The sequence below is a fragment of the Lepisma saccharinum genome, chromosome 1, assembly GCF_977018435.1.
Source record: "Lepisma saccharinum chromosome 1, izLepSacc3.1, whole genome shotgun sequence".
Taxonomy (NCBI): Eukaryota; Metazoa; Arthropoda; class Insecta; order Zygentoma; family Lepismatidae; genus Lepisma; species Lepisma saccharinum.
In genome coordinates this window covers 61111579-61132662 of record NC_139229.1, presented here as the reverse complement: position 1 = coordinate 61132662, position 21084 = coordinate 61111579, and the positions used below count along the sequence as shown (strand labels likewise).

At 38.8% G+C, this 21084-nt stretch overlaps 1 protein-coding gene across 1 annotated transcript in view; it reads right to left on the bottom strand.

Moving 5' to 3' along the window:
• LOC145995401 (uncharacterized) overlaps positions 1 to 21084 on the bottom strand; it is a 56519-nt gene that overhangs the window by 26013 nt on the left and 9422 nt on the right. The window contains exons 3-8 of the mRNA XM_083131991.1: positions 18393 to 18541; positions 13819 to 13908; positions 12161 to 12294; positions 10575 to 10678; positions 8454 to 8635; positions 1008 to 1196 (exon numbers count right to left, since the gene is read on the bottom strand). Coding sequence (XP_082988117.1) covers positions 1008 to 1196; positions 8454 to 8635; positions 10575 to 10678; positions 12161 to 12294; positions 13819 to 13908; positions 18393 to 18541 — 848 coding nt within the window. The remainder of the gene's footprint in view (positions 1 to 1007; positions 1197 to 8453; positions 8636 to 10574; positions 10679 to 12160; positions 12295 to 13818; positions 13909 to 18392; positions 18542 to 21084) is intronic.

Here is a 21084-nt window from a genome sequence, read left to right as displayed (position 1 = left end):
TGACTTTATAAGTGATGAAACAATTACCAAGAAAAAAAAGTTTAATGAAGGGCTCGGAAGTAAAACGTGGTGAGTGACACTTTGGCTATTATTGAGTTACAAAGTAAAAAGAGCCGTCCTTCAACATGCATTCTTTTTGCGCCACCTTGTAGTACCCTAAACACTTGATTATACAAATCTGATGGGACTTTGCCTATTCTGATTATTCCAGAATACATGTTACACTTATAACAATCCCACTGAAACTCAATGATATTGTTCCAACCCATGACTGTAATATTACAGAGAATACGATATAAAAAACACTGAACTTAATATGCCGAATCACTTGATATGCTATTAAATACATATTATAGAAACAGTATTTTCAAAATTTACTAAAAATAGTTTCAAATAAATATTCTTAGTGTAATTCAATTTTATATGACGTGCACCTGTAGTTAAATATGTACTAAAAAGTAGTAACAGTACTTTTAAAGCCACTGGCTTCGTCTCATAATTATTGTTACTGCCTACCCATTCTCGTAGCATTGCTTGCCTCTGGAGAACAGTCGAGATCAACTTCTTTACCAGGGGTTTTACCATTCAGGCTTTAAACATTGTATGCTAACTCACACAAATTTCCAAAAACAAGTCTGTAGTTAGTGATTTCAAGTTCCATATTTGGTTTCACATGCAAACATGCTTCAAATTCATTGAAAAACAATTGGATTGACACGCATCAAACTACTTACAACAACGGCTCCCATCAGGTAAGCCACAGAATATCTCCACACTGCCATTACTCTCTTTTATACAACATGGTTGCCAATATGGCTTTTCTTTACATTGCTCGCAGTTATAATTTGCACAGCGTGATTGCCAATATGGCTCTTGTTCACATTGCTTGCAAAGTTATAATTTGTACAGTGTGATTGAACTCGTATACAATTAATTTTTATACAACATTTTATAACTCGAGAACTTATGATCTGTCACATTCTCATACACCTAAAGTCTTTACTTACCCTGCAAAGCAGCCTATCTTCTAAGGAACCATTTGGCATATATTGGTAGACAAGACATGGCTCGTCTCCTCCTATACTGAAGCCATACAGAGGCAAAATATTATCATGTCTGTAAGAATTCAATATTCTAAGCTCACGCAATGATTGCTCCATTTGGACTTGATGACTTGAAGATGATTCCGCTCCTCTCTGAAAAGAAAATTATTACAGTTTTGATGGTAAAAGTTGGTAAGGTGTGCATTGCTGAGTGTTAAGTTTAAGAGATCAAATGGTACTTATAGAATTAAGGCAAAACTCAACTTCTCAAAACTATGACATCCAATAAAAGATTTGAGTGGTGGTGCAAGAGAGGGATTAAGTCCAAACAGGCAATATACACTGAACGTCCAAAAAATTACACACCAACCTAGTACCATGTTGCGCCACTTTTGGATGTCAGAACTGTCTGGATTCGTCGTGGTAACGATGGCACAAGTCCTGGATAGCGTTCCTGATGGATTCTCTCGTACCATGCAGAGAGAATAGCATCTTGCAATTCAAGCAGATTGGCTGGGGGAGGAGATTGTGCCCAAACGAAGCACTGTGAACTCACTGTCATGCTCCTGGAATCACTCTGAGATGATTTTGGCTCTGTGACAGGGTGCATTGACCTGGTGGAAATAGGCATTCCACTTTGGAAATGCCAACTACATTAAAGGGTGTACGTGGTCACCAACAAGTTGCAAATAACTGCCGGCGTTCGGACATCCTTCTACAGGGATGAGGGGACCCAAACCAATTCAGCAAAACGGAACCAGTTCAGCAAAACAGTCCCCACACCATGACACTGCCGTCATTGCCCTGCACTTGTGACACATGACACCATGGGTCCATGGACTCATGTTTTGTTTTGTTTTCTTTTTTTCCCCCGCCACACAGGGAGCCTCCGTCAGCATGGTACAATGTAAACCTGGATTTATCGGACCAGACGACCTTCTGCCACTGCTCAACGGTCCAGTTGCGATGATCCTTGGCAAACTGCAGGCAACGTTGTTTGATCATCGCTGTTAGCAGGGGCACTCTTGAAGGACGTTGGCTGGCATAGCCCATCCGTGTTAAAGTGCGACAAAGGTGTATCAGACATACGAGTTGGGGTGTCAATGTTGTAATCAGCTATTATTTGCCCACTTGTAGCTCTCCTGTTGGCCTGCACAATCCTACTGAGTCGCCTCTGGCACCTCTCATCCACCTTCATTTTCTGCCCGGAGAGTGCCTTGCTGCTGGATGTTTTTTGCTTATTCATTCATTCCTGGGGCATGCATGGCACTGTTGGCCTCGAAAATCTTGTCAGTGTTGCAGTTAGGGAAATGCTCACATCTGCCAATCGGGCACCGACGATCATGCCCTGTTCAAACGCCATCAAGTCCTGTTGCTGTCCCATTATACACACACCACTCCGTGTACATGTCGAGTACATACTGGGGGAAACTTCCACACCACAGTGAACTGGCGTCAGTCAACAGACCCTCGGTAGTTCATGTTTCTCTCAGTAGGTGTCTCTAATTTTTTGGACGTTCAGTGTATATCAAAATAATGCATCTTATAAAAAAACTAAACTTTTAAAACCTAAATGTACTGTACTTATGCATGTTTAATGTGATTTATGCATGTTTAACGTGGACTTTTCCCCAAAACTTTAGGTTCAAAAAGACTATGGTGTGTGTTATAGAGCAGAGTAGGTGAATGACTCATTGTTAGAGCCCCAGATTTATGGTGAACAAAAGATCAAGATTTTGGTACAAATCTGGGGACATTTTGGGATCATGAGCGGTATATGAAATGGCATTTCAGTGTTACAATGGTGAATATAGTACTAAATTTGATTTAAAAATTAAACTTATTACACAAAATAAACATTTCTCTTCTAATAGCACATTTATGTAATTATCATTCCTGTGTGAAGGAGTCCATTTTTGATTCTCAAATACTTACAGCAGAATTTATCATTTCTCCATGATTTGCATAACGCAGGATAACTTAGACTTCAGAGTGCGTAAATTCTAAATTTCATGTTGAAGAGTTTATTTTGCATTTTGCAGTTCATTTCTCATCATTTCTAAACAAAACATGGTAGAAAAATGCACTTCACACCTTCAAAAACAAGCAAATGAACATTATAGTGCATTATTTCTAGGGTTGAGCCGATATCACTTTGAACCAATACCGATACTCTTACCGATTCCCACTGATCCCGATACTTGTAAAATGCAATAATTAAAATTTGTTCAAGATATTGATCAATATTGGTGTGAAAATATTCTTTTCCAATTAAAGATACCAAGAAATTGTATTTACAATATTCAAGAATTGCATCAGAATATTAAAATATATATTATCCTTTACTCGTATTTTGGTTGATTTTTTGACCAGTAAGGTGCTACTCGTAATTTGGTTCAAAAATCGACCATGCAGATTATTACAAAATTCCTGTTTTTTTATTATCTTGATACTTTTCCATTAGGTCGGAAACACTTACAGTGGGTTAAACAAAGCTTTGGCACCTCATGTATATGGACCTCCCCCCCCTCACCCCAACTCGAAAGTTATGTATGGAAGTTGGCGCGAATTTTAAATTTGTACACTTATTTGACAAAAAATGTTATAACTCGTAGACTATTTGACCAATCTACTCGGGTAACTTTTGTTTTGCAGTTAAAACATCAGGGCATGCAACCGTGCGGAAATCAAAATGCCAAAGTCAATAAGAAGGGTTGGGTGGGCTGCGGCCTTCAACTTTTAATGAAAATATCATAAAAATGAGGAGTTTACCTGAATTAAAGTCATTTCATGTTCCTGGGTGTGAATATGTGAAACAAATTTCCCATTTTTATGATTTTTTTAATTGAAAGTTAGGGACCGTGGGCCACCCAACCCCTCTTATTGGCTTTGGCATTTTGATTTCTGCACAGTTGCATGCCCTGATGTTCTAGTTGCAAAACAAAAGTTACCGGAAGTAGATTGGTCAAATAGTCCAAGAGTTATAACATTTTTTGTCAAATAAGTGTACAAATTTAAAATTCGCGCCAAAGGCCTCGGCGAAACTGGGGTTTCTTTCTCATGATCCCCTCGACAGAGTAAAGGTTATGAAATAAAAAAATATAGTTTTTCGTTCAAAATTGGTGCAAAATAAATAGAAAAAAAGTTTGAATTTTGCATAATTTCCAGGATAATTAGACTCGGCGAAAGTGTTGCTCGACATTTTTGCGGACCCCGTGAAAGACCAAAATGCCGGAAAAGTATCGGCTGGTATCGGTAGATGAATTTCAACAGATACTTTCCGAAACTGATACCACTGGTATCGGCCAATACCGATACATCGGCATCGGCTCAGCCCTAATTTTTTCACATTTTGTGTTTCCATTAGAAATGAAACATGCATGACTCTACTCATTGTATAAGCACAATGACATTCTGTCTTACTCCACATAATAGCAACTTTACAACCAATGAATGAGAAAATCATTTCTTGATCCTAACTTATGCTGAAAGACATATTCAAAGCATATTTTTTTGCTGTTTTTCTCTATCAAATATGCATACATACTTCCAGGATTAAAACATAAAATTATATTGCCTTGGCATGGTTGCATATTTTGATAGAATGGCAAAAATACCACCAATTGTCTCGTTTTGTAATTAGTTATGATCATTCATTCACTCTTCTCTTATGGCCCAGGTTTGATACCCAGTGAAGACATTGTTGGTTTGCATTCTACTTAAAACTGTAGGACCAGTCCCAATTAACCCATCTGTGCATAAAGTGGAAGTCATACGCAAAATCAAACTCTTCTCTTATCATAGAATGAGTAAAATTCTTGACAATCTTGCAAAAAATAAAAGGTCTTTTCTGCTGCGGGTTGCTGCAAAGGAACTGACTGATATCTGAAAGTTACTTCTCATGAAAGGACGTACCCGTACCTTTATTTTACTTTATTAACGCACAAATACAAAATTTGTCATTCCATGTCAATTGAACCAATGAAAAACACCTGACCATCTCTAATTTTATTCATACTTAATTGTCATGAAGTACTACCCTAAGGTAGGAAAACTGCAAAATTGCAGATTTGTATCTGTTGTAATTCTCCAGTTAGAACCCTCTGAAATATGGAAAAAAGCACAATTTTCGGCACACGTGCAATTACAAAGAAACTCACAAATCAAGCTAGAATTGACATAGAAGGTTGGGATAAGAACCAAATTGTTGCTTTGCTATGAGCTTTAGTTAGATATATGACTACTTTTCAATTTTTTTTCATTGTAAGGCCATTCCAACTTTTTTTGAAAATCAACTTTTTCAAACACCTATATTTTGAAAATTTTTAAAAAATGCACATAGAAACATACATATTTCAACATCAAGTCTTAGAAGTTTTGTTATGGGATCGCAATGGGATCATAGTTTTTGACATGTATAAACAAATATTATACACTAGGTAAGACCATATGACACGGGAATATTGCAATGTAAATTACATTCCTTTGTAAAGGGACTATGTTGTTTACCAAAGTGGCCAAATGGTGAAATAATGGGTATGTGGGTATGTAGGTAACTTGGGATCTCACTTTTTTTTTGGGAGGAGTGTAAGTTTTTAACAAATATTTGATATTTGTTTAAAAAAATTTAAAAAATATTTAAACATTTTTAAAACATTAAATTTAATATTTAAAATTAGGGATGGGCCGATATGAATTTTGGCCGATACCGATACAGTACCGATATAAAATTAGAAATGGTCCTTGAAGACCCTGAAATTTTCATTGATCTCCGTAATAAATGTGGGTTTCGAGCTGATTGCAATGCAAAAGAAGTTTAATATTTAGACATTTACTTTTTCAGAAAGTACGGCATGGAGATTATCCATAAAAATTACAACAAAATGGCAGAATTTTGCACTAAATTATAAGATATTTATCGATATATCAGATCGGTAAAATAATCGGTAATTTTACCGATACACTGATATGCCTATATCTGCCGATACTGATAGAGTACCGATTAATCGGTCCCATCCCTATTTAAAATATATTTTAAAACAATTAAAAAATAAAAAACTTTGCAATATAACAAGTAAAAAAAAACTTTACAATATATACATATATATATATAAAATATATATTGTAAAGTTTTTATTTTTTAATTGTTTTAAAATACACTAGTGTCCAAAACTTAAGCATAATGACCGTTCGAGGATAGAGCACCCGAAAAACGTAAAGAAACTGCACCAAAGGGAGCCACTATACCAACATACACCACATGGAACAGGCCACATATGCAAGAAACCATGGTAGCAGACGTCACACACCACAAATACAAAAAATGGACCAAAACACATACCACAAAAACACTGTGGAACACACTGGAGGCACAGAAAACAGGTTAATATGGGGTATGGTCACCCCGAACAGCCCCACATGACTGGCACCGACGCTCCATGCTGAAGATCAGGTTGTTGAGGAGCTCTTGGGGAAGCTGATTCCACTCCTCCTGAAGAGCAGTGCAGAGCTCTGGCTTTGTCCTGGTGGGCTCCCACACTTCTCCCCAATATGTCCCAGGTATGTTGAATAGGATTAAGGTATGCAGATCGTGCTGGCCACTCGATTCGTTGAATGTCTTCAGTCGCTAGATAGTCGTCCACCAGTTTGGCTCGATGAGGATGGTCATTGTCATCCATGAACAGAAACTGTGGGCCGACTGCACCCCTAAAAAGTCGAACATGGGTATGAAGATCTTCCTCCCGGTAGTGCTAGCCAGTGATGGATCCAGTATCGAACACGTGCAGGTCCGTACGACCATTCACCATAATGCCTGCCCAGACCAGTACCCCACTACCACCATACCGATCCCTTTCCACAATGTTAATGGGATGAAAGAAGCAGGTTCTCTGTTCGCGCCAGATCAGTGTGCGATGGGAATCATTCTGGGCACTGTATCGGGATTCATCCGTAAACAATACGCGGCTCCAATGGCGATGTTCTCTACACCACAATAAACGGGCCCTTTTATGCGCAGTCAGTAGAACACATGTTACTGGTTGTCGGGCATACAAACCACTGGCACCCAGTCTCCGGTAAACAGTTTGGTGTGAAACTCTCACCCCTGAGGCGACTGCAAGCTGCGCTGACAGTTTTCGTGCAGGCATGGTCCGGTTGCGATGTGCAGTTACGGTCAGATATCGGTCCTGTTGTGGAGTTGTCACACGTGGACGACCTCCACTGGGTCTATGGCTGACGTCTCCCGTGTCCAGAAACTGTTTCCACAACCTGAACACAACACATTGAGGGCTCATGCTACTGCTGTCTGGGTGTCAACTTGTGCCAGGTGCCCGATGATCCGACCCTTAGAAAACGTATCCATATGATTGTCTTTCTGCCATATTCACCTCGGCAGTACCTTCCACTCACTACAACAGATTGCACAGATTGCACGCATTTCGGCACCAAGCACTAGTGTTTGCTTTCCTCCCATAGAGGGCCAGGATAACGCTGGCGACGCTCGGTTCAATGCACCTCATCAACAATACACGTCGTCCGCCACATTTTTCATGCCCACAACACACTCCTCAGCTTTTAAATGCAAATTTTAGCATTATGCTTAAGTTTTGGACATTATTGTATATTTTAAATATTAAATTTAATGTTTTAAAAATGTTTAATTATTTTATAATTTTTTTTAAAAATAAATTTGTTAAATATATACCTATTATTTCACCATTTGGCCAATTTGGTAAACACATGGAATGACCCAATGCACAAGGCCACATGTACAATGTATATATCTCTGAGGCAGTTGCGATGAAATCCAAAGGCCATTCGTTGATAATTTACAATGTAATTGATTTTACATTTTATCACTTTATCATCATGGATTTTACATTTTAATAATAATAACCAATGTTGTAACAGCCTGTGAGGGCCAGTGCCTACCTACCAACTGCCGGCTTCACTCCCACCAGGGGTGGGAGATCACCTAACCAGTCACGGGGTGATATGTGGTCAGCATGACAAACCACCAGTTGTCGTAGGTATTCTATGACTGGATTACACTACTCATTTGTAGCTCCTTAATTTCCTCATGATGGTGGGTGGCCACAGGTTCTATACACAGGTTGAAATCTCACGAAAAGCTGTTACACTTCCCTCAGGAGACTTGAAACTGCATGTGTCCCATAGCCAGAGCCCAAAACTTGCACCTTACACCACATGGTCATGGTACGTGACTCGATTTTACATTTTACTGAATTGTAAGTTTTTAGACATAGAACCATGAAAAAACATGTAATTAAATCTCCACTGTAGCGCTGGCTGTCAATTAATAACACAAAATATCCTGATTCAGCCACATTTTATGTGCTTTTCTATCGGTTCTATATAAAAAAAAATAATTAAGGTACAAAACACTTTTACCTGCTCTAGTCTCTTAATGGCCACTTTTGTACTTATCCAGTTGCCCTTGAACACTGTTCCAAATCCTCCTTTACCCAGGATGTTAGCTTTATCCCAGTTGTTCGTAGCAATGACAAGTTCCTTGTATGAAATCTGTGGTATGGAGCCACATGACTCAGCAAGTGATGAAGTAACAGATTGATCTGCAAATAAAAATCAAGATGTATTTGCACAAGTACATAAGAAACAAATGACACTTTGGTGGCCAATCTTGACACTGAACTCTGGGTTTGTGTCATGCTATGGGCACACTCTTTGTCAGTGTTTCTTCATTAATTTCATACAATCATCTTTCACCTTCAGCATTACAATAGCCAAAAATAAGACCTGGAAAAAAAAATCACAAACACACACATACTGCTCACAACTGATTACAACAATTAGGGAAGCATGTAAGAAAATGTGTTTGATGTCATTATGAGCTATACTTGTCTCAGAACGAACCAAGAAGTAGACCCCAATGGCGCAGTGGTAGAGTAGTCATCTTGTAATCAAGGGGTCCCAGGTTGAATACCCGGTGGAGGCACATAGTGGTTCAGATCTTACTTTAAACTGTAGGTCCAGTCCAGATTAGCCGTACTGTGCATAAAGTGGACTTAAAACACCAACTCAATCAAACCAAGAAGTAGAAAAGGCAAGGTCAGTAGCACACAGACACCAGAATTGTAGATATGTGATATCAGAATGCAAGACTCTCAGATTACGGTACAGTGAAATCCCGATTTTACATTTTCCCACATTATACATTCTATCTTGATGGTCCCAACATAGCAAAATGTTATGCAATTTTCCTCGATTTTACATTTTCCCACATAAGTTTTTTTAGCTTGTACCTTGAAAAACGTAAAATCGAGGTTCCACTGTAATAAGTGAGTTGCTGCATAAGCTCCAGTAGTCTGTCATGGATAGTGTGTTCATTTAGTGGAAAGCGGTGAATTGAAAAAAAAAAAAGCCATAACAGCGTGATTCACTGGAATCTGTCACATGTAAGACCATAGGGAGGATGGAGGCAGGCCAGACTTAGTGAGCAGAGGTATTGCAGCCTGTAGAGTCATGAAGTTTCCTATCTACTAGCATTAAAATGATGGGAAATGTTTGGAGGATGCCAAGTCAAGATGTCGATGATCAACAACAAGGGACGGCTGTTACATAGTATTAGCAACTTGTCTCTAGAGGTGGCAAAATTCATCTGAACTGCACTGTATGCTTCGTACTGCTACCGGACAGAGGGTGTCTGTGTGCAACATGCAGTTGGTCTCCATGCACAAAAGGTCAATGATGTATGTGCATTTAAACACACAACACCGTAGCACTGCATGAAGGCACTACATGAAGGCACTGCATGAAGGAACATCATGATTGGGAGCGTGCAGAGAGGAGCCAGCTTCTGTTATCCAATGAGTCAGATTCCATCTACAGTTCAAGAATCAACCGTTCTTAATCTGGAAGGGATGCGGAACATGATGTAACCCAGCTTTCACATCTATGTCCTTCTTAACGGTTCCAATAACCACTTTTTGTATATGCAAAATAGTGTTTTAATTTTTCCTGGGATGTTTTGTCCTGGTTTCCTAGAACTTTTTCAAGCCTACACCAAGGGACACACATGCAACACACAACCTTACATGGCTAGTAACTCTATACTCCAGCTGAGCCTAAACACAAATGTGCATTATGCATATCAGAATATAACCCTTGAAAGTTTGAAATCATCTCCACAAGTCAGTAGGTTGATAAACCAATTCAATAACTTCACCACGTGTAACATATGACAAAATGTGGATAAATATAGATTTTTAAGTCACTAAAAGTATTACAAATAGGAAGGAAAGAAAGATGTTGAATTACCATTGCAATACAATCTTTAAAGTGCACATGTTAGAGAAAGAACAATATGTATTCATTAAGACACAATAAACAACTGATACAGAACAAAGCCATATGTATTACTCTTACTTCATATGAATTTTGCTTTTATGTACTGATTTACTAATTAATATGCTTGAGCTCAATCTGAAAATGTAACAATTATGGTGATTAATCTACCAAATGTTTTGAAACTTCTGTCTAATTAATACTCACATTGGTTTTTGCCATTAACTTCTGGAGATGGACTAGGAGGAATATGTTGGCTTCCTGATCCACAACTGCTAACATTCTGATCACGTGTAACTGCCATTTCAGGTCTATAAGGCAATAAAAATACAATATAACTGACAATATATAAAACAGCAAACATTTTGTATGGAGTAAATGATATATTCTACAACTGAGTTAGTCACAAGAGAAGAGTTATGGTTTTCGAAAAGATTCTCTCGGGCTATCGACCAGGTGAGTTGTGGAAATGATTCCAAGCTTTCGAGAGCTAACGTCACTCTTATCATGCACTCTCATCTCATCTTCAGTGCAGTTCTGAGCATCAACCTGGTGTATATATGTTAGTGGGGTTATGCCGGTGAAGATGGTGAACCAATGGGGTGGCGTGTCTGCTGCGTTTGCGCTTGTGGTTAACTAACGCTAACCAAGCTGGGTCCAGTTTGAGTCCCGCGTCATGATTAAGATTATCATTTTCTTCATGAATGGCTATTGCTTCCTTGATGATGCGGTCCCAGTAGTTTGAAGTTTTGGCTATGATTTCTGTGTTGCTGAATTGATTGAATGTTCTGCAAGTCCCGACTTTTAAGGGTGGAAATACTTGATGTAGCTTTGGTGTTCTTTACAGTGCTGTTCTATTGTCCTACCCATTTGCCCAATGCATGCTTTCCCCTATTTGCAGATAATACATTAGATTCCCGGTGTTTTGAGTCCTAACTCGTCTTTGGGGTTGCGTAGTAGGCTTCTGATCTTCGGAGGTGGTGTGTGTGAAATCATAGCCAAAACTTCAAACTACTGGGACCGCATCGTCAAGGAAGCAATAGCCATTCATGAAGAAAATGATAATCTTAATCGCGACACGGGACTCAAACTGGACCCAGCTTGGTTAGCGTTAGTTAAGCAGAAGTGTGCATGCAGCAGACATGCCACCCCATTGGTCCGCCATCTTCACCGGCATCCCCCCCCCCACCTCCACGAACTTATATACACTGGGTTGATGCTCAGAACTGCACTTCTATCCTGAAGATGAGAGTGACGTTAGCTCTCGAAAGCTTGGAATCATTTCCACAACTCAACTGATCGATAGCCCGAGAGAATCTTTTCGTCATTCGTCGCCAGGAAAGCCTCAAGCCTAGTTATGGTTTTGTTTAACAGAAGGCAGCAGAAGGAAATGTGCTTGGCTTTCAAGTCCTGATTTTGTGCCTGGTGCTTGTATTTTGAAATCTTCAAAGCAAACCAGCCTTGTGAGACTGCTGGCGGGCACCGGAGCAACGTAAACAGGTGGTGAAAAATCCAGATTCTTCCCCACCAGTGATCGAACCCAGGTATCTCACATGGTAGTCAGAACTGGGATACAGTTCTGTAATTCAATTCCAATTTTGTATTTTCAAATTTAAATCACAAGAAGCTATTGATGTAAACGAAATATTTCATTCTTACACAATATACCACGAAATCAAATCTGAACATTCCCTTAAATGTTAGGTAGGGGGGACCACACAAAAGTCATGAATGTGATTAAGAATACATTTCTGCAAGTGTTAAAATACGTATCCTTTATACATTACAATTACCTTGCTGTTTTGTTTATTATCTTCTCTTCAGGCCGCCCTTGCAATGGAAATGTAACCTTCTGCGGCAAGTTTACTTCTGATTCCGTAACGTTCAAATTATGTCTGCCCACTCCCATATTTTTACCATCAACATGCTGTAAAAGTGGATAAAATCAGCATAAGAAACAACTAACTACACATTAAGGTTATTCCATAACAATGCACAATTTAAGAAATAGGTAACTGCTATTTCAATCATTATTCATGTCTTTATATATATATATGGTAAAAAAAAATCATTCCATAACCTTCCAATGACTGTTTTAATTATATATTTTTATAATCAAATTTTCTTTAGAGCTATCTAACCATGTGATTCTGTTGTGGTTGAATGCCTCAAAAGTATGAATCTAGGATCGCATGCTTCAGCTCTATTTATGTGGTGTGATAACATCATTGAAAACTGGAAGTTCAAACTGATATTGGTAATTGTAATATAATTACACCTTGTTTCCATATTAAAAACACTAAGTTGCTGACCAAGGCAGTTTATTAAGATAAAATACACTTAACAGGTAACGTTTCAACCCTGTATCAGGGTCTTCCTCAGACGAAGAACTAAACTAGTTGAAACATTACCTGTTAAGTGTTAATAAACTGCCTTGGTCAGCAACTTAGTGTTTTTTTTTTTTATATTGGCACTTAAAAACTCAGGTTATGATGTGTACATATACACAGAATGAGAGTATAACTTTGTAACAGGTTAATAGTTTTGAAATGGATAATAAATTGCACATACTATGAATGACTTCAACACTGTAAGACTTTAAAAATGGTTCGGAACATTTAGAAATGATGATACATGGATTAATTCCACTATGAGTTTCTAAAACTTAAAATATTTAAAATAACCAGAATGTGAAAATAGCAGACATTTAATCAATCTATTTCTCTGCACAATACCATTGCCAAATTAATGAAAATTGTGATTTGTATTCAAGTGAAGGTTGAAATCCAAGGTGCCTAACTGAACTTACAAGTTTATCACACATATGATTATTGATTTTGTTTGTTTTACTTCGCTTTCTGACACTTGTGGCTAATCACAAAGTTGAGGATGAGTCATGAAATTTATGAAGGGACACTCACAAAGAACACCCATGCCCAGGAACCCAGCCTCATAGCATACTGTGCTAACCACTCTGCCATGGAGGTCGGCTATCACACATAAGTGATATTTTTAAGTACAAGGTCAAATGATGAGAGGTATTATCAATGGAATGAATATACAGTCCCACCAGAAAGACCCTTTATGGCAGTAACCCTCTGTTGCCACGTTTACCTACGAAGGAACTTGCGGTCAAACAGCCAATTAGACCCAATGCGGCCCCCTGTTTGGGGAACAAGCGGCAATCTTTTGAAACCCTCGTCCCCCAAGCAGCCAGCAGGGAAACAGGATTTTGTCAAAATAGCTGTTCTGTGCTGTGATTGGGCACTGGGAGATACAATGGCAGGACTGTAATATAACAAACTACGAAAAAATTAAACAATACTAAAAAATATAATATAAATTAAGTAATATCTTGTGTAATGTGGTAAGATGGGCATCACTAAACTTTTAACCCTTTGGGCTGGCCTACTCACACCGAGCTAAAAACAGGAACAGGGAGTAACAGTACCTGTCCAGGTAGTGATGATGTTGGCTTCCTACTTGGACCAGGTGCTACGGCCGTTGACGCTTCCGATATATTGATGCCACGATTCTCTTCCTACAAAAAAGATTTCCATAAATTTGTTGTCATTTGATACAATTTTAATCTCATTTAAATGCATGAAGTAAACTCTGATGGAAACCAAATTTACAAAGCCATGAAACTTGGGGAAAAAAAATAATTCTTGTTGTTATTTATTGCGGATACAGGACCAAACTAATGACAATTCAAAAAATTTAGAACACAACACACAAATAAGTGTTTGCTTCGAATGCCAAACATGAATGTGCTTTCTTTCTTCTCACATCACCAGAGATACAAAGAGCAAGCTAGCACCTTCCTTTTACCAGAAAAGGTTATAAAATGCTGGCAAAAAACTACATTGGCTAAAGTTTAATGTAAAAAATTAGGTACTGGTCAAGTTTTCATGGCATTCAGAACACCACTAGTATTTATGACACACAAAGGGGGTACCAAGTTCACAGGTAGCAATAACAGCTAGGAACCCTGGACATTGTGGGAAAACATCAATAAACATAAAAGGTTATTTGTACACACAATGCTATGTGAATGATTGGTGGTGATGTCTGAAAGAGGTTTACAATGTGTCATGTTTCAATTACATGTGACAATAATAGTGCATCTAAATTTCTATGTGAATCACCAGAAATTACGTAAAATGCACTGTACCTTCCATTACTTCAACAATATATATTTCTAACTAGTTCACACACCAGTGTAGCATTTCCAGGTGGTGGAGGGGAGATTGCAATGATATTTTTAAAGCATTCGTCACAAAGTGGGCATACCTCCTTTATTTTCAACACTATGATGGTTATGATTTGAGTACTTCATATGGACACATACCTGAAACTTTAACGAGTGTGGAACATTCGTATGGAGAGTCATTTTAGTATCACAGCCGACTTCTGCACTATGTTCTAGTACACCTAGCGTTGCAAGTTAGTCATTACCAGAGTTAGGATTTTTAGGGGAAAATTTCATTGGGAAAAAGGAAGGGAAAAGGTGCTAAAATAAGACTCAAAAAGGGGCAAAAAAGGTGCTGATTGGGGGGGGGGGGGAAAGGTGCTGATAATTATACTACTTATAATGGCAACTCTTTCCCTCCTACTTTATTAGTCTAAGCTATTCACTCGAAGCTGTGTACACATCATACACATAGGTTGTGTTACATTTATTCACCAGAGTCGGGGAAAAACACAAAGCTGTTGTACCTTACAACATTAAGCATTTCTAAATTTTTAAAAATGAGTTTGTTTCTTTTCAGAGATAAAATGTCTTTATATAAGCTGAAGCTTCTCTCTACAGCCACAGAAACAAGTGGGGCAAACTTAGTATTCACTCGGAATGGCAACTCTGTGGAAGTGGCAAATTCCACAACATCCGGTTTCTTGTCAAGACTAGCCTCAAGTTTGTCTCTGGCAAAACCATCTAACTGCCCCTCACAGTAGTAAAGATATCCCATTGTTTTTCCTTTTCGACGCCTTGTTCTTCTAAGCTTTTGATGGCTGTCGACAGGTACTTGTAGGAATGTACACAAAATAGTTATTTTTGCAAATCATCTATATTGTCTGGGAGGACAAGTTGCTGTGCCTTGGAAATTGCACCTGGGTCGGTTGAATCCAGGGAAAGCACAAACTCCTTAATTTTTTTCAAAACTTTCACACAGAAATGCAGCACACTCAATCCATGATCCCTAGCGAGTAATGATGAGGAAATATGGCAGGGACAGGCAGGTAGTTTCTCTGTAGGCAAGACTGCGACTCGGGGTCTTAAGGAGTGTTTTCTTCAGATCAGATATGAACTCATTTACAATGTTCTATTCGTTCCTAATAGATTCAGAAACCCTGTGAAGGGCATGAGCCAAACAGGTTACATGCTTTAACTTAGGGAACAACGGCTTTAACTTAGGGAACAACGGCTTCAACTGGTTAAATGCCGAAAGCATGTAGTAAGCCTGGTCAGTAACTACAACTACTACTTTTTCGAACTGGATTCCACCGGGCCACAGTTTTTGACAGAAATCCATAAATGACTGCATCACCGTACTGGCATTGGTTTTCTGCAACTCATACATGTTTAGTAACATGGGCTTAACTTCCTCACCTGTCAGAGAAAAAACCAAAATGTTCAAAACATATCGTTGCATTGAGTCTGTCGTCTCATCCAGAATGACACCTATATCGCAATCTGACACTTTCACCTTAATTTTACGAACAGTTTCTTCATACACAGGTTCAATATAGTTTTCCCTTAACGTACTCTCATTGGGAACTGACAACCGTGTGTACTTTTCAAGGAACTCTTTCATGGCCAGATGGTTCACCTTGTTGAAAAAGATGCACACAAGTCAACATTAAGTTCCTTTAAATTTTGGTTCTTGGAAGAACACTGCTCAAATGCATTGCGTAAGAGAGGCTGACGAGATTTACTTCCTTGCAGATTCTTGTTCTTTTAATGCTTAGAGCTGGAAATATGTTGCTGGATGCGATCTCTCCGGTGTTTTTTATCTAATGTGATTCCCGTATCACAAACCGTGCATCGAATAACAGTTCCATCACTTTCTATGAACTCGTGCTTAAATTCTTGAGCCAGACTAAGAAATCGGGATCTGGGCACTTTCGGCATGGTAAACATGCACTAACAGGATCTAACAGAGTGAAAAAGCAGGTAAGGAACTTACATCCACAAACAATATGTGTCCAATGCGCACACATGAAACGTGAAACCCACCACTTCAGAAACACATTGTTGCTTCACTGCTTCAAAGACCAAACTGCGTTTCCTTCTTCCTTCTATCTTAAAAAAAATAACGGCGATCTGGTGCATATCAGTAGCGGTCTTTCCATTGTTGATTTCAAATAGGCAACAATTAAGCACAGTTTAAATATATTCAATTTCAGTTCACAATGTGAAAACATCTTAAAGAGAAAAGTGTCGCGAAAAAAGAAAACAAAAATTCAATGATTTGCTGAGGAAATATATTTAACAACAACAGTAAAAGGACACAAAAAGGGGAGGAAAAGCGATTAAGAACACGAAAAAGGGGAAAATATATAAATGTCCCAGAAAAGGGAGGGAAGGGGAAAAGTTATCAAAAAAGGGGAAAAAAGGTGCTGGAAAATTAGCTCCATTCTCACGTTGAGGCAACATTTCTCACACTGAGTCCTTCCAGAGAGGTCTCACTTTCACTACGTAAAAAAGGTGCACACCTAAAAATCCTGACTCTGGTCATTACCTAAATAAGAGCTTTCCTGGTCAAGCGAATTACCCAGTTCCCTTAACCCAACTTCCAAGAAGTTCTGACCTCCTCTCTGGGGGTTCATCAATGACAAAGTCTGAAAAAACCAGTATCACACAAAACAAGAGTTACAAGCAGCTTTGAAAAATGCCTTCCCGTCTGTGACCCTCCAATAATTTCTACAAAACATCTGCCAGAACATGGAGAATTCAGCTGTTCTATGAAAATGACTGTGTTAAAAATGATGTTCAGGACTCTTATACCATTACGCACGTGTCCATTTAAAGCATATAACCAAAACCACTGTAGTGTCTAGAATAAGGGCTGGGGGGGGGGGGGGGGGAGTATGTCCACTTTGTGACCACTCTGTACACAGTCCCCAAGGGCTGTCCATTTGCAACCACTCAGAGATACTGCGTCCACAGCTAATCAACAAATAATGCTCTGCTGCTGTCACTAGTAACTAGAAATATGACTATAAGTTATTTTAGACATTCGCTGAGAGCTAGGTTTTTGCATTCTTCACAACAATAGTTTCCAGCCTATTACCCAACTAGTGCCCATGGTCAAGCGATATATGTTACTCTTGACACAAAGAACAAAAAGGTGCACAAGTTGAAATGTACAATTGCATAAAAATTACTCCCAATATATGCAATTACTGTGTGTTCATTAAGCTCAAATATGCACTTACGTCTTAAATATGAATTTATATGCACTACAAAACTTCACAAGATAAATTAAAATCAAATGAAATGAATCTATTAAAATCAAGTGAAATGAATCTATCTGTTGAAAGTATATACATTTTCCACAAGGAAAAATATATGCAAATATCCACCCCCCCTAGTTCTATAGCGTTAAGCATTTTTAGTGGCTAAGCAGTAAGAAATACAGAAATGGTAGTCACAATATGAAAATACCTTAATAAATATAGGAACTATGTGTAAAAATAGTGTGCTAAACGTTGCAACATTATGCATTAAATATAGCAAATTCTTTGTACATTTTTCTACATCTATCTGGCATTTACATTCTGGATGCACCACATATTAATAATGTATGAACTGTAGAGAACCAACCTTCAATTCTCAAGAGATGCTGAACAAGAGTGTAAATATGGGATGGTCATGAACTGTCTTTCAAATATGAATGTCAGGCAATTTGTTCATTTGTTACATGTTAATTGCCTGAATGTCAGGCAATTTGTTCATTTGCTACATGTTAATTGCCTGACATTCAAATTTGAAAGACAGACCATCCCATAATTCTGCTATACCTGAGCAATCTGCGTATCCTTCTGCGTAGAATTTCCTGACAACCTGGAGCCTTGGGAAGAAGAACTTTTACTGTTGCTACCCAAGGGTCTTAACATTTGAGTCCAGCTCTCTTCTCCTTCGTAGATCAATTTATGGTACTTGGGATCAACTGGTGAGGAAATAAGAAAATTTAGAGCTTAAGTTTTAAAACTTCTACTTCACAGCCAATAAATAGTGCTTATTTTAGGAACAAGACTAATTGATTAGACTCTTATCAGTACAAGCAATATTAACTTAACAGTAAAATATCACAAAATTTAACTTATGCAAAACTATCAGCTATTATTTTCATTAATACAAAGGAAATGTCTAAGGCTTGATTCACATCTATGCTGAAGCAACGCTCAGATCAAGATCAATTGGAAAGAATATTTACTGGAGCGAACCTCGTGCAGGCATACAACTTTTAAAATCCTGTGTTATATTATTCATTGTTTTATACCTTATCTGTGAATTTATGATAATTTTGGAAAGAAAAATAGTTCCTTTGATAATGTGAACACTTTCAAGATATTTGAAAGCTTTACAGTTATTTTCATTTTATTACTTTGTATGTTTCAAGGATAGTAATAAACAAGCATTATACAAAGGTCGTTCAAGGTTGACCTGGACTTTTATTTCTGCAGAGGAAATAGGCAGCAGAAGAAACACCAAACTATGTCAGTTTTTCAAAGTATTCACTGTGCGCGCCGAGGCACCGTTGCCATCGTTCTGGCAGCTCCCGAATTCCTTTGGCATAGAAAGAACTTGGTTGTTGTCGTAGCCACTGGAGGACATCGCTCCGCAGTGCTTCGTCTGTCGTGAATTTCTTCCCTTCCAGATGGTCTTTAAGGGGTGCAAACAAATGATAATCACTGGGGGCTAAATCTGGACTGTAGGGGGGATGGGGCAGAACTTCCCAGCGCATGTCGACCAGAGTTGTTGTTGTCACATTGGCCGTGTGAGGGCGGGCATTGTCATGGAGAAGAATGACATTTCCAGACAACATCCCAGGTCTTTTCTTGCGAATGGACTTTCGTACAGCACCACTCAACAATGTGGAGCAATACTGGGCATTAATCGTGCTCCCTTTGTCCAGAAAATCCACATGGATAACGCCCTTCATGTCCCAGAAGACACTTGCCATGATCTTTCCAGAGGACGGCTGCATTTTGCTTTTCTTGGGGGGCGGGGAACCTTTATGCCGCCACTCCATGCTGCGTCTTTTGGTCTCTGGGGTTGAATTGTGCAACCATGTTTCATCACACGTGATGATGGATTGCAACAATTCATCACCTTCTGCTCGAAACCGATTCAGAAGCTGTTCACAGACCATCCTGCGTGTCCACTTCTGATCGAATGTCAGCTGGCGGGGAACCCACCTTGCACAGATTTTGCGGAAGCGTAAGTGGTCGTGAATGATTGTCTCAACACTCCCGACACTGATATTCACCTTGGCAGCAATATCCCGCACTGTTACTCGCCGGTTCTCAAGAATCATTTGCTCAACACATGCGATATTCACTGGTGTGACTGCAGTCGGGCGAATGTGTCCATGCGCTTCATTTGTCACCAGCTCCCGTCCTTCACAAAACTGCTCACACCATTTGTACACTCTTGTCCGCGACATCCTTTGTTCACTATACTGTGCTTGCAATCGTCTGAAAATCTCAGCTGGTTTCACGTTCTCCTTCACGAGAAATTTGATTACATACCGCTGCTCCACAGCCACAGACACACTGCTTGCTGCATGTTCGCTGCCGGGCGCTAGTTACTCGCGAAGGAATACAATACATCACCCGCACGTTTCATCATGATCCGGCTATTCATCGATTTTTTACGTACGAAAATCCCGGTCAACCTTGAACGACCCTTGTACAGTGTAGCCAAATTTAATTTTTCTTACCTTAGACATACTATGAGCTTTTCCCTAGGAGATGTGGCACCAAATAATTTCATGATTTTCTTTATCATCACTTTTTTTCAGTAAGCTTTCAAAAGTTGCAAGTGACATTCAAAAATTATTGAAAAACTTTCTGCCAATGTCTACACGAGGGTAGAGGGTATATAAACGTAACCTTCTGCTTTGCAGCTTGCACTAATTGGATGGACCCAAAGCCATTTCCATAATTCTATGTCTTTTTTTCCCCATTTTCTTTCAAAGCCACTTTTATAACAGCCAAGCCTGCCATTTAAAACATTGTATTTAGAACAATCGACAGTTGCTTGTACCAGAAAAATCGGTGTATACTGCCAATCATCCAACACCAGATTGACAATCGTCATACCTTGCATACATTGACTGAAGCAAAACTTGAGTGCTAGTGTGGTGTGTGCTGACCGTGACCTGAGTGTTGATGTGAATCAAGCCTAAATATGCAATTTATTTGTCAAAGCATTCTTTCCTTTTTGGTCTAAACTAAAGTATGATGCAACAGGCCTTCGAGGGCGAAGGAATGCCATGTGACTTTTCATTGGGTGATCCGTGTTGAGCACACAAATCATATTGCTATTGTTTTCTGGTTTTCGAAACTGGAGTCTGCAAGTATCAGGGTGTCTACTAAATGTCTGTTTTTAAATTCCAGGTTTGTCCAGGTCTATTCATATTATTTTCCAGGTCTATATTTTTTTAAACAAAGAAAAGTTGTTATTGTTAATAACCCCTACCAGAAG